Genomic DNA, 12,502 nt, shown 5'->3' with positions numbered 1-12,502 from the left:
AGGGTAGAATTGGGGTTGTAAGAGAAGGATCTTAGTTTTAGGAAAGAAGGAAGATAGCAGGAAACTAGACCAATGAGTTAAGAGGTATCTGAAAAGGAGTATTAGAAAGAGAGAGAGAGAGAAGAGAAAGTATCTTCTGTTAAGATGTGTGATTGACACAGGGTTCACATCCACACTTTAAGTCCATGAATGAAGGGGAATTTGGAGTTGGAAGCCTATTCTATGGCATTGTGGTGAGGATCAGAGTGCTCTGTACTTGACAGGAAGTATGTTTCTGTGTTTCTGCGTCACTTATTTTATAAAAAGCCAAAGGGGCTTCTTTATGAGCATGTGAAGGAACCCTCTGCTCCCGAGTATAGGGAAAGTCTGATCATACTGGCGAATGGTGTGACACTAGTCTAGAGGGGAGCACAGGAATTCATATCTTGTGGACTAGTGCCACAAGACATGGTTGGCCGAGCCTACCCAAAAAGGTAAGCTGTGATGACCAGGGAAGAGAGACAATGGAGGAACCACTACTCTCAGGGATGAAGAGACATTGAGGGACAATCAGGGATGTAGATAAATCCAATTCTACTGAGCAGAGAACAAATGCTAGGGAAAAGGCAGTTCACTTGGCAGAAAAGGAATTGTTCCTATCGCCTTTGAGGACGCTCTTAATAAACGGAGTACTTTTTATTGGTGTTCGTCATAAATAAGAGACTCATAAGTATATTCCAGAGGTGAATTTTTGGTCTAATTGATCATGATTGCCATTTTTTAAAGACTTTCTTTCTTTCTTTCTTTCTTTCATTAATTAATTTATTTATTTATGAGAGACACACAGAGAGAGGCAGAGACATAGGCAGAGGGAGAAGCAGTCTCCCTGTGGGGAGCCCAATGTGGGACTCAATCCCAGGACCCTGGGATCATGACCTGAGCCAAAGGCAGATGCTCAACCACTGAGCCACCCAGGTGCCTCGATCATGATTGCCATTAAATAATGTCCTAAAAACCCACAAAATGGAACTTAGAAAAGCAAAAGACAGCATAGGTCCTTGTGAAGAGTTCATACTTGAACTTTAAAAACACAGAACAAGGTGGCTCAGCGGTTGAGCATCTGCCTTTAGCTCAGGGCGTGATCCCAGGATCCAGGATCGAGCCCCACATCGGGCTCCTTTCGGGGAGCCTGCTTCTGTCACTGCCTCTCTCTCTCTCTCTCTCTCTCTCTCTCTCTCTGTGTGTGTGTGTGTGTGTGTGTGTGTGTGTCTCATGATTAAATAAATAAAATCTTTAAAAAAAAAAACAGGGAACAAGAAACTCTGTTAAAATGTATAATTAAAGAATTGATTGTACCTGAAGGTCCATATGGACCACCCGGGCTCTTATTAAAATGTTGATTCTGATGCGTAGATCTGGGTGGGATGTATGATTCTATACTTCCAACAAGCTCCAAAGAGATATTGATGCTGTTGGTCCTCAAATCACACTTTGGGTAACAAGGACCCACACAGGTTCTCTTTGATATGCGCACGTGCACATTGGTAGCCATGCAAAGTTAGATGTAATTTAACTTATCCATGCCTACCTACCTACCAGTTTATAATGAAAGCAAGTCTCAGGACAAAGCTCCTTCACAAAAGAACATTTATTAGCCAGAGGGCACAAAACAGCCTTAAAGTGTACGCAAAATGCAAAGTGAAGTCGCAACCCTGCCTTTGTGGGGAGATCCTCACAACACACACTAGCCAGGGCTCTGTAACACGGTGGTTCTCAAAGAGTGGTCCCTGGACCAGCAGCATTAGAATCACCTGGAAACCTGATAGAGATGCACATTCTCAGACCCTCTCCAGATCTATGGAATAGGAAAATCTGGGAGCAGGGCCTGGGAATCCATATTTTTAACTAGCTACAGCCCTACCCCAGTAATTCTGATGTGTGCTCCAGTTTGAGAATTGCTGCTCTAACAGCGGGATTCCGTTGAGCATCTAATTGAATTCAGGCAACCAACAATTCAGCGACCTACAGGTGGACATTTTGGAATCCAGCCCATGGCACCATTTCTATAGATGGAGAGCCTGTTAGATTCTTCTCGTATCCTGATAATAAAAGGGCAGGGGCTATTTCTAAACCTTTTTCAACAGTCCTCATATTTTGCAAACCACTAATATCGCCAATGCAAACCTATCTAACATTAATTAGGATAATTAATGAATCCCCCAGTGTAATAGCAGCTAAATATAACTGAAGTATAGGGTGGCCACCTCTGGAGTAGGCTTCTTTGATGAACTGCTAGCCACCCACCCCAACAGCGTGCATGCCTGATTAAGACAGCTGACCAAAAAAAAAAAAAAAAAAAGCTGACCACCTCTGTGTTGTAGCTTAACCTCACACACACACACACACACACACACACACACACACACACACACCCCAGATTGTACTGTCCATGTGAGGATTTACTTAAAACTCTGCAAACCTGCTTAATGAAGGCGTAATCTACATACAATAAAATGCATCCGTTTTAAGTGCATAAGTAGAGTTTTGACAAATGTATACACTCAAAAACCTACACACCAATCAAGATACGTTAACATTTCAATCACCTAAAACATAAGCTTGTGTTTTTTGAAGTCAGTTGCCCACCCCAACCCCACTCCAGGCTACCAGCTTAGCCGTGTTCTGCCAATGCAGGTGAGGTTTGCCTGTTTTAGCTTTTCACCTAAGTGGTGTCAGACTGTATTTACTCTTCTCATCTGGCTTCTTTTTAAAATTAATTAATTTATTCAATCATGAGAGATACAGAGAGAGAGAGAGGCAGAGACACAGGCAGAGGGAGAAGCAGGCTCCATGCAGGAAGCCAGATGTGGGGACTCGATCCTGAGACTCCAGGATCACGCCTGGGCTGAAGGCAGGTGCTCAACTGCTGAGCCACCCACGTGTCCCACGTCTGGCTTCTTTTACTCTGCATCATCATCAATATTTCAGGACGGTTGGTGTATGATCAATCAGTATTTAGTTCCTTTTCATTGCAGATTAGTGTCCCACTGTAGGACTGTATCACAGTCTGTTTATTCCTTCTCCTGTTGGTTTGTTGCCAGGTTTTAGCTGCTATGGATATAGCTACTACTGTGGGCATTCACGTACACATCTTTTTGTGCAAACGTTTGTATTTCTTTGTGGTAAATGTCTAGGAGTGGACTATTTGGGTCATAAGAGGGATGTATGTTTCATTCCATGGGAAGCTGCTAAACTGGTTTTCTGAAGTGGTGATACTAGTTTATATTCCCAGCAGCATTGTATGGAGAGGTCCAGTCGCTGCACATCCTCGCCAGCATTTACTACTGTTAGTCTTTTGTATCATAATGCTGAATGTTTTCAAATAAATTACAGACGCTGTTTTTCCGTCCGCTAATGTCCGTTCAGGTGTTTGCGTTCAGTCTCTGCAAAGGCCATAGAGCTAATGATAATGTTGACAGGGGGGCAGCCCCGGTGGCTGAGCGGTTTAGCGCCACCTTCAGCCCAGGGTGTGATCCTGGAGACCCGGGATCGAGTCCCATGTCAGGCTCCCTGCATGGAGCCTGCTTCTCCCTCTGCCTGTGTCTCTGCACGCCCCCCCCCCCCCGTGTCTGTCATGAATAATTAAATAAAATCTTTAAAAAAATAATGTTGACCCAGGCCACATGGATATGCATTGCGTTATTTCCGTTTTCTGACCCCCGCTTAGAATTGTTTTTGTAGCTGTCATGCGATTATGGCGGTTAGACATGTTTGCCAGTGTGTTTTGTTCTCTTTCTTTCCTTCTTTTGTCCATTTCTTCATTCCATCTGTCACTAGTCCACTGGCTGTAGTAGATCTGCTTTATTCAGAGAACAGTTGTAAGTCACTGGAAAAGATGATAGAAGTAGGAGACAGAGTACTTGACTTCAAGGAGCTTTTTGCAGCTGGGTTCCTGAAACCTAACTCCACAGACATGCCAGCAAAAACCTAAAGCCTCATGTATTTCAAGGCTTGCACACACTTGAGTAGGGGCATCGTATCAAAAAAGCTCTGTGCTGGGTAAGGTGAGTTGGGGCTTGGTGGACAGGTGGTATAGAAACCACAGTAGCAGAGATAATTGAGATGTTTGTGTGCACTGAGTATTAGAATGGTTGCACCTAAGAGTATAAACGCATTGTTTATTTTAGTCCTAATTACATTTAAAAATACATCTCACATGCATAGACACACATATGTTGGATAAGAAACTCTCAAAATGCTAACAGTGCATCTGTTTGGGCAATGGGATTATGGATGATTTGTTTATGGGATTTTATATTTGTCTTTGATTTCTAAGTTTGCCACAGTGAGCATGTGTAACTTTTATAATCAGAAAAAAATATGAAGTGGGTGGTGAGCATTATTAAGGAGGATGCGTGTTGTGATAAGCACTGGGTGATGTATGTAAGTGATGAAGCACTAAATTCTGTACCTGAAACTAATATTGCATTGTGTGTTAACTAACTGGAATTTGAATAAAAATTTGGGAAAAATCCCAAATATCATCACTGAAATAAATCCAATACTGATTCTTTAAAGCCTTGAGCTCTTTCTCTGTGATTTTAAATTACACAAACATGCTTTTCATTTACCTGAGATCTTTGTCTTAAACTTTTATCTTTTTCAGAAGGCCTCCTGTATTTTCATTAATGAAATGTTTTTCTCTACTATTATTGAGAAAATAAAGTCAAATATACATTTGAAAAACCTAACTCCCCCAAAAAGTTACCTGCCACTTGTTTGCTAAACTCTAATAGCTATGTTAAAAAAATACCTTCTTTGTTCTCTTTAATCTTATGTAGCAAAGACCCTCTCCAATAGAACCAAGGTTATCGTCTAGAAGAAAAGAAAAATGCCTGTCATTTCCCTTTTAGGGAAGAGGACTACACGGACGGACGCTTTGCAGGCTCCCCACTGTAGTCCTTCAGTGAAACTTAGCTTGTGTGATTGTCAGATGGCAAAGAGACTTTTCGTTTGTTTGTTTTTGCTGTTTCCACATTGACAGAATTTTTACCTTCCCAAATACGGGGCATATGTACAAGAGATTTTTTTCCCTTAAACTACTGTTGTTGTTATTTCAAAAACATTGGGAGTTTTTGTGCTTTCTGATGAAATAACAAATGATCTTTGTTTTGTCCCTTTTTTTCCTCAGCTGACCTGAATAATGTCAGGTTCTCAGCTTACAGGACTGCCATGAAACTCCGAAGACTGCAGAAGGCCCTTTGCTGTGAGTATTAATCAGTGACTGAAACACGTGATAGTTCCTCTTTGCTCTAAAAAAAAAAAAAAAAAGTGGGTCCAGGGGTATTTCCACTTGGAGGGAGTGAAATAGCTCTCTCAAGTCCAGCTATAACACTGAATTCCCTTTTTAAAAATGTCTTTGGCCCAGTGTGCCCTAAATTATTTTGTTAAACTGTTTAGAATCTCTCCTGTTCACCATTCCTCAGCTACTGATGTTGAATTGATAAGATACTGAGAATTTTTATTTTCCAACTAAGGGCACTGGCATCCAGTTACCTTTATGAAACTTGAAATCTCTCCCCTTCTTCTGCCTTTATTTTCTTCTTTTTCTAAAATGTATTTATTTATTTATTTTTTAATTTTTATTTATTTATGATAGGCACACAGTGAGAGAGAGGCAGAGACATAGGCAGAGGGAGAAGCAGGCTCCATGCACCGGGAGCCCGATGTGGGATTCGATCCCGGGTCTCCAGGATCGCGCCCTGGGCCAAAGGCAGGCGCCAAACCGCTGCGCCACCCAGGGATCCCTCTAAAATGTATTTAGTGGTAGAAGACTATATCTGCCTTAGCCAAAGCCCATTGCACAGGTTTGAGTAGGTTATTAGCTTGAATGTTAATATTCAGATGAATGCCATGATGGAGGACAGATGATAGGTGAGTTTCTCTGCCTTTGCTCAATATCATACATCAGTGGGGAAATCCAGAAGTGTCCTGTAGTTCTGTGTCTTCATCTGATGGTTTATGTGTAACGATCCATTATCATCAAAGTTCATTTGAGCATGTTGTTTGAGGGCCTGGGTGCATCGATGGTAGAGCCATGAAACAGGCACTTGTAATCTAATGAGGGAGATCCAGGGTGTCCATAAAGTCTGGAGACACAGGTGAATGCATATAAGATCATTGAGAATGTGCACAGCCTGTTAAGAAAGAGAAATCAAGCGACACCATGTCCATTTCCACACTTTATGGGCCCCTTCAGGAAAAGGGAAGAGATGGTTTCAAAGGCCTGTATTTAATCATGTGACAGTGGAAGAATGGGGTACTATGAGAAGAATAGTTAGTTGTAGGGTGAGGTTCAGAGAGGCTGTGCTGGAAGACATGGTGCCTAAGCTCTGTGATTCCAGAAGGGTTAGTAGACCTCAGTCTAGGAAGAGTGTTCTAGTCAGAAGGAGTAGTGTGTGCTGATGCATTCAGGAACTGAAAATGCCTGAGCATGGCTGAAGCAGAGTCGTGAGAAAGGGCCACAGTGAAACATTTGGCTGGAGAGAGAAGTGGGAGATGGATTGTAAAAAGGCTTTTTAAATTTACGTCAAGAATTTAGCAGTCAGTGGGGAGCCACGCAAGGGGATGATGCAGTGGGATTTTCCTTTAGAAAGGTCATCATGAGGATGCCTGGGTGACTTAGTTGGTTAAGTGTCCAACTCTTGGTTTTGGCTCAGGTTATGATCTCAGGGTTGTGGGATCAAGCCCCACATCAGGCTCCATGCTCAGCAGGGAATCTGCTTGAGATTCTCTCTCTCCTCTGTCACTGTTCCACTCATATTTGCTTGCTCACTCTCTCTCTCAAGTAAAATTTTTTAAAAAATAAAAGGTCATCGTGGCCGTGGAATTAAGTATGGATTGGGGGTGAGAGGGCTGAGCAGTTTTGGTACTCTAAACCTGCGACACTGTGGCCCAAATGGGCCCCGGAGGAATAGAGAGAAGTGGAGACAACCAAGACACACGTAAGAGGTGACATCTACAGGCCTCAGTGATGGACTTGACTGGGTGGGTGAGGGGGGCTCAAGGAAACTATCAGGTGCTTGCTTGGATGAGTGGCAGACTTGCCAGGGGGAGGTGGATATAACACTGCCAGGCTCAGAAGAAGTAGACAAATGATATTTAGAGCTCATCAGCATGTAGAGGCTCAGGGAGAGCGTGCAGAGGAACAAAATAGTATTTAGGCTAGAGGACGAACAATGATGTACAGAAGGAATTGCGAAGGAGTGACCAGAGGGGGAGAAGGAAGATACTGGGAACCAGAGTGCCACGTACTGCATGGGAGGAAGGCGGCTGGCCTTGGAAGGGGGGGGGGGGGTATGTGTTGCTGAGAGGTCAGCATGGAGGTGGTGCAGGTGCCCATCCGATTTGGCAGTAGGGAGATCCTTGCATGAGCAAAAGTAAATTGAGGCTTCCATTTCCTTATAGCTTGTAGTCTGAAGCTATCATTTTTCAGCTATATAGCTGCCAAGTTTAAGTGGTTTTTAAAGGGCTCCCCAGGCCTGGGATTTCCTCAGGGACTTGTTAATGTACCGGATCTGGAAAGAGGCCCATTGCGGAGGAACCGAGTCAGAGGGCTGGACAGAGAAGGCCTTCTGCTGCTTTTTCTTCTCTTGGCCCTGCCCCATCCCAGAGAGAATGCTTTCTAACTGATAAAGGGATGAATATGAACCTGTTAACCTAAAGCATTATTAGTATATAGTATATTCCTGTGGGATCCTAAAAGTTCAACAGAGATAATCAGCTGTTTCAGGTTATACTTGGAAAAAGCCCAGAAAGAGACAAGATGGAAAACCTTATACGGACTTTCCTTTTCTATAATGTTGCTTTGAACCTTAGATTTAGGCATTATCCACTTCTCGTAAAAAATAATTAGATTCACAAATGTGTCTCATTCTGTCATTTCAGTTTACATGAAAATTTCCAGTAAATATTGAGGAAATGGGGGAATTTGTAATTATAAAAAAGTTTGGGCCCTTTGAGGTTATAACCGTACAGAGTTAAGCTCTGAGGGTAGGATGTGGAATTTCCACTTTTAAACAGATTTGAAATTCTCAGCATTTGCTTTGTGAACATGACTTTTCTCCTATTTGAAAAAGATTTAGGTACAGCCAAGTTAGGGCGTATTTCTCTAAATTATGTACTGGATTCTCAAGAAAGGAGAGTTCCATGTGTAGTATGACTACACAATGAAGAGTTCGCCAGTCCTCTTGTTATTGAAAACATGTGTGGTCACATTACTTAACTAACTGTTCGGTAGATGATTTAAGAATTTCCTCTTAATTTGATGTTTGCTTAGGTTTATCTTCCGGCCTTTCTGTCATTTCTGTGCCTGCAGAGCCATGATAAAGAGCTATTGTCTGTGGTACAGGCAAATAAAACTTGTCCTGGCTAGCTCTTCCAACCGAAGGTCGCTTCTACCAACTTTTGCTTTAATGAAAATTAACGATGTTATCTCAATGATTTCCTGATGCCAGTGAAGAGTTTGAATTACTGGTGTTTTAGAAAATATGCAGTGCTACTGCCATTAAGCACTTGGTCTTCTTTTTACACTTCACTATCAAAGCTTCAATATTGCAGAAACCCAAATAACACAATTTTATCCACTATAGAGAATTTGCTATTTAAGTTATGAGCTTTGCCACTGGCCTATAATGTCCCCAGTTTGTAATCGGTTTAATGTTGCATGACTCCATACTGCCTTTCAACGCACTGTGAATGAAAATTAAACTCATCAGAAAAGCAGAGACAAAGAGAAAATCTTGCTGAGAGGGATTTGTAAGCTGGTTCATATGGCTGATACCCCACTCTTGAAAGTTAGGAAGAAGATCATCTAAGCTTTTTCTTTGTCAATCTCTAGTTCTCTTGACATCCTCTAGGTGTGTGGCTTCTACAGTTAAAAATATAGCCAACTTCCAAGAGCAGAAAAAAAAATGCACTTCACAAAGCATGTGTATTTAGCTTATTAGCACGTGGTGGGTTGGAGATAGGCCACACCATAGGGCTAAATGCACTGCAGTTGATAAACATGGCAAATATACTTCAAACGAGCAATAGAGAACAATTTGCCTCTGTGCAGCAACTGAATCACCTAGCAAAGGAATTTTGTATGGCCTAAAGTTGTCTGAATCAAGTCACAGCTGCTGGACTCAGCCTCGTCACGATAAAGCAGGAGGAAAGACTTCCTCCCTTCTTGGTGAAACCACCTCATCTTATAAGAGGGCGCAGAAGGTGGCATTCAGTGGGGTTCAGCTGCTAACAAAGACTCACAGGATCCACGGCAGCATAGTGGACACACCTTCTGTCCTGGTGCAGGGAAAGGCGCCAGGGAGGTGGCAGCTTGAAAGCCAGGATGTGCATCCACAGCCACAGGCTACATCACGGCAAGGCAGCCCAAGAGGCCAGGTCATGATCATGGCTGTCCCCCTCCCCGCAAAAAATCTGCTTTTCTCACATACCACACATTCTTTTTCACATAGGTGAGAAGCCATATCTTTGTTATCTCAGGATGTGAGACATTCTTGAGGGTCAGAGCCAAGCTTATTGTCTCAGCCTTCACAGATGGCAGTGCCCCAAGAGAGGGCTCCTAGAATAGAACCTCTCTTGCTCCAGGAACAGTAACAGTGCCGGAGTCCTATTTAAGATACGTCCAGTACCCATGAGGTGCGCTCTAAGGAAAGAATGGTTGGCCCTGAGTGGTGGTGTCGAAGCTCATAAGAAGCACCTTATAGCTTCCATTTCCAGTTACTGTTCTAGGGGGCTGGCCATCCTTCACCTTCCTTCTGGTGTTGGGTGTCCTCCAAGTGCTCTCTCTTTCTTTGCACTAGGAGGTCTCTCTCATCCCAAATATATCTTTTCCCATCCAGAGCCAATTCTATCTGGCTGGTTGGGTATTCCTTGCCCAGCTCCTCACTCTGCTTTTGATCTCTTTTATTTCACCCAGTCCCATGTTCTTTGGTCCACCAGAAACATTGCGGCCTTTGTGTAGTAACATCTGTACTATAGGGAGGAAATAAATGTGAGATGCAAAACTGTCAAGTCACCCAGGCTAGCATCATCTGAATTCTAGTCACTCCTAAAGAGTTGTTGGTGTGCACATGCACAGAAATTTCTAGAATTGTCTGCATCAGATTTGTGGCTTTTCAATCACAGGGATGTGGGCCCACCAGTCCAGGCTCAGATTCCTCAGTGATCAGTGTTCCAATTGTCCCTCCACCCATTTGTGGCTTTCCTCACATACTATCAGGTCAAATAGCTATTTTTTTAATATGTAAAATTGTGACACATGAGATATATAGCATATAGACCTTCTACCATATACCCAATGCCATTCTTAAAGCTTCAGCAGCACAATGGCTACACAGTGTTCTTTCAGATTATTATAAATCAGTATTCTCCAGATTTGACTGGGTAAATATTCCCATAAGAGGCTTTTCAGCACGGGTCCTTAATAACAGATGGGTCCTGCGAAACAAGGATCAAAGGACTACTTTTAGCTACTTTACAAGTGCTCTGCAGACTCATGGTCACAATCAGAACTCACTTATCTTCATCCAGTGTGCTCTATAGATTTGCCCTCTTCACTTCTTGACTCTTTAAAGAGACAGTTGACTCATAGCTAAAGGAGCATATTTTAAGCCTCTTTCTGGGCACCAACATTATGTTAGATTTTCCTGTTTTTAACACCCACGGCACGGCTTTGTTCCCTTCAGCAACAATCTGACCTTTCTTCCTCATCATTAATTTTAGTCCAAACCTTCCACCCACACACTAAGTATGTCTCTTGGGTTCAGCAACTGGGCTAGTGCATATTTAGCTGGTGGCAAGATGAGGCGTGGCAGGGCTTCCCCTTCAATTTCTTCCCAATGGTAACAGGTCAGATTGGGTTAGTACAGAAAAATGGGGTTATCCTGTTTCTAGGCAACAAAACACTTGTGACAGCCAGCCCCAACTCAATGAGGGGTGGGGAAGGAGTAATCCATTCCATCAGTCCCTGTGGAATTCTTAACACTCGACATTCCCACTAATAGCCCCAATATCCTGTTTCAGAATATTACCAGCCTTTGAAATTCTTAATTGTAGCCCCAGTCCAGGGCCTGCTAGATATGGCATCGAAAAAGAAAATGTGGTGAAGTAGGGAACACCTGTAAGTTCCCCCACTTGAATTATCTTTTTAATTGTAAGTGGTCTCACAGGTGTAGCCCATTTATCAAAGTGAGAGTTGCCCAGGTTCCTTTGGTTAGAACTCCACCTGCAGGCCAGAGAGAGTGAAACTCCTCTAAAGGAGCTTCTGAACTCCTCTGAACTTTGCTAATAATGCATCCCAGGAATTGAATTTTTAGCTGACTTGCTATTGGCTTGCAGTTCCCTTTCTGATCCATTCTGTTAGTGTCTCAGGTTCAGATTCTGCCCTTTCTAGATTCCAATGGAAAGTTCTATCATCGATAACCAATGTCAAAGCCTGTGCTACTTGAAATCAAGGGTAGCTTGGAAACCAGCGTCAACGGTTCATTTTCATCCCTTCTAACAGAATCGTCTCTTTTTCAGTAACACTGTAGCCACATGTGTAGCTAAGGATAAGTTGGGGGTCTTCTAAACACTCTCACTCCTGACACTAATTGCACTGGGAATAGCAGTCAGGGCTCAGTTGCTAAAGAAGACTCATGGAACCCAAATGACAGCGTTTAGACATTTACAGTTCATTATAGGAAAAGGCTACAATATGCTGTCAGCATTAAAGGCAGGATCAAAACCACAGGATGCCTCACAGCATAGGGTCCAGAGAGGCTGGGTGTAGGCCCCAAGTGCCTGTTCTCTGGCAAGGCGGTACCAGGGTGCACTTTCTCTCTTGGAACAAGAACCACCAATGTCAGCACAAACCCCTTTGGAAGCCAGGAAGTGCATAGCGGAGGGCATGTTGTTCATGTAGCCAGTCCCATCCTCAGTGACCTTCACGGGTCTCCCCCAAACCAGGTAAAAATGGTCAGTGGTGCTTCTACCAATAAACAGTAATGATAAGCTGTAACCCATGGCTACACATCAACCCAGTAAGGCACTTCTTTTCATTGATTTGATCAAGGCTCTGCATTGTGTAGCCATTGTAGCAAACAACATCTTATGCCAACTCCAGAGCCTCTGAAATTAACCCTCACAGCACAGATAACCACATCAGAGTGCACTGACTTTCTTGCTGGGCAGAGATGTGCTTGGAAAGTGTAAGCTGGCTGGAGGATGACATGATGTCAGCAACAGCCTCCTCTTCCTGCAAGTGCCTGCTGCCCGGGCAAGAGCCAGCAGATGCATAGTGCTTAGGCCACCAGTACCCACCTCTGTATCTGTCTGCACAAAGTAGGTCACGGGATTGTTTGTTAACACAGAGTCTCTGGGTTGATCCATGGAATGAGCTTGGGGTTATATAGGCACCGTAGGACTTACGCTGACTGACTTTCTGGTGCTTCTCTTTTGTCCCACTATTCTTACTGGT

At 43.2% G+C, this 12,502-nt stretch overlaps 1 protein-coding gene across 11 annotated transcripts in view; it reads left to right on the top strand.

Annotated features, from left to right (window-relative positions):
• DMD (dystrophin) overlaps positions 1 to 12,502 on the top strand; it is a 2,426,617-nt gene that overhangs the window by 2,314,022 nt on the left and 100,093 nt on the right. For all 11 annotated transcript variants that reach the window (XM_072743155.1, XM_072743156.1, XM_072743160.1 and 8 more), the window contains one exon: positions 5,171 to 5,245. In XM_072743155.1, coding sequence (XP_072599256.1) covers positions 5,171 to 5,245 — 75 coding nt within the window. The remainder of the gene's footprint in view (positions 1 to 5,170; positions 5,246 to 12,502) is intronic.

Source organism: Vulpes vulpes, chromosome X (genome assembly GCF_048418805.1).
Source record: "Vulpes vulpes isolate BD-2025 chromosome X, VulVul3, whole genome shotgun sequence".
Classification (NCBI taxonomy): Eukaryota; Metazoa; Chordata; class Mammalia; order Carnivora; family Canidae; genus Vulpes; species Vulpes vulpes.
Note: the sequence above shows the minus strand (reverse complement) of the source record. Positions and strands in the feature narration are given on the sequence as shown.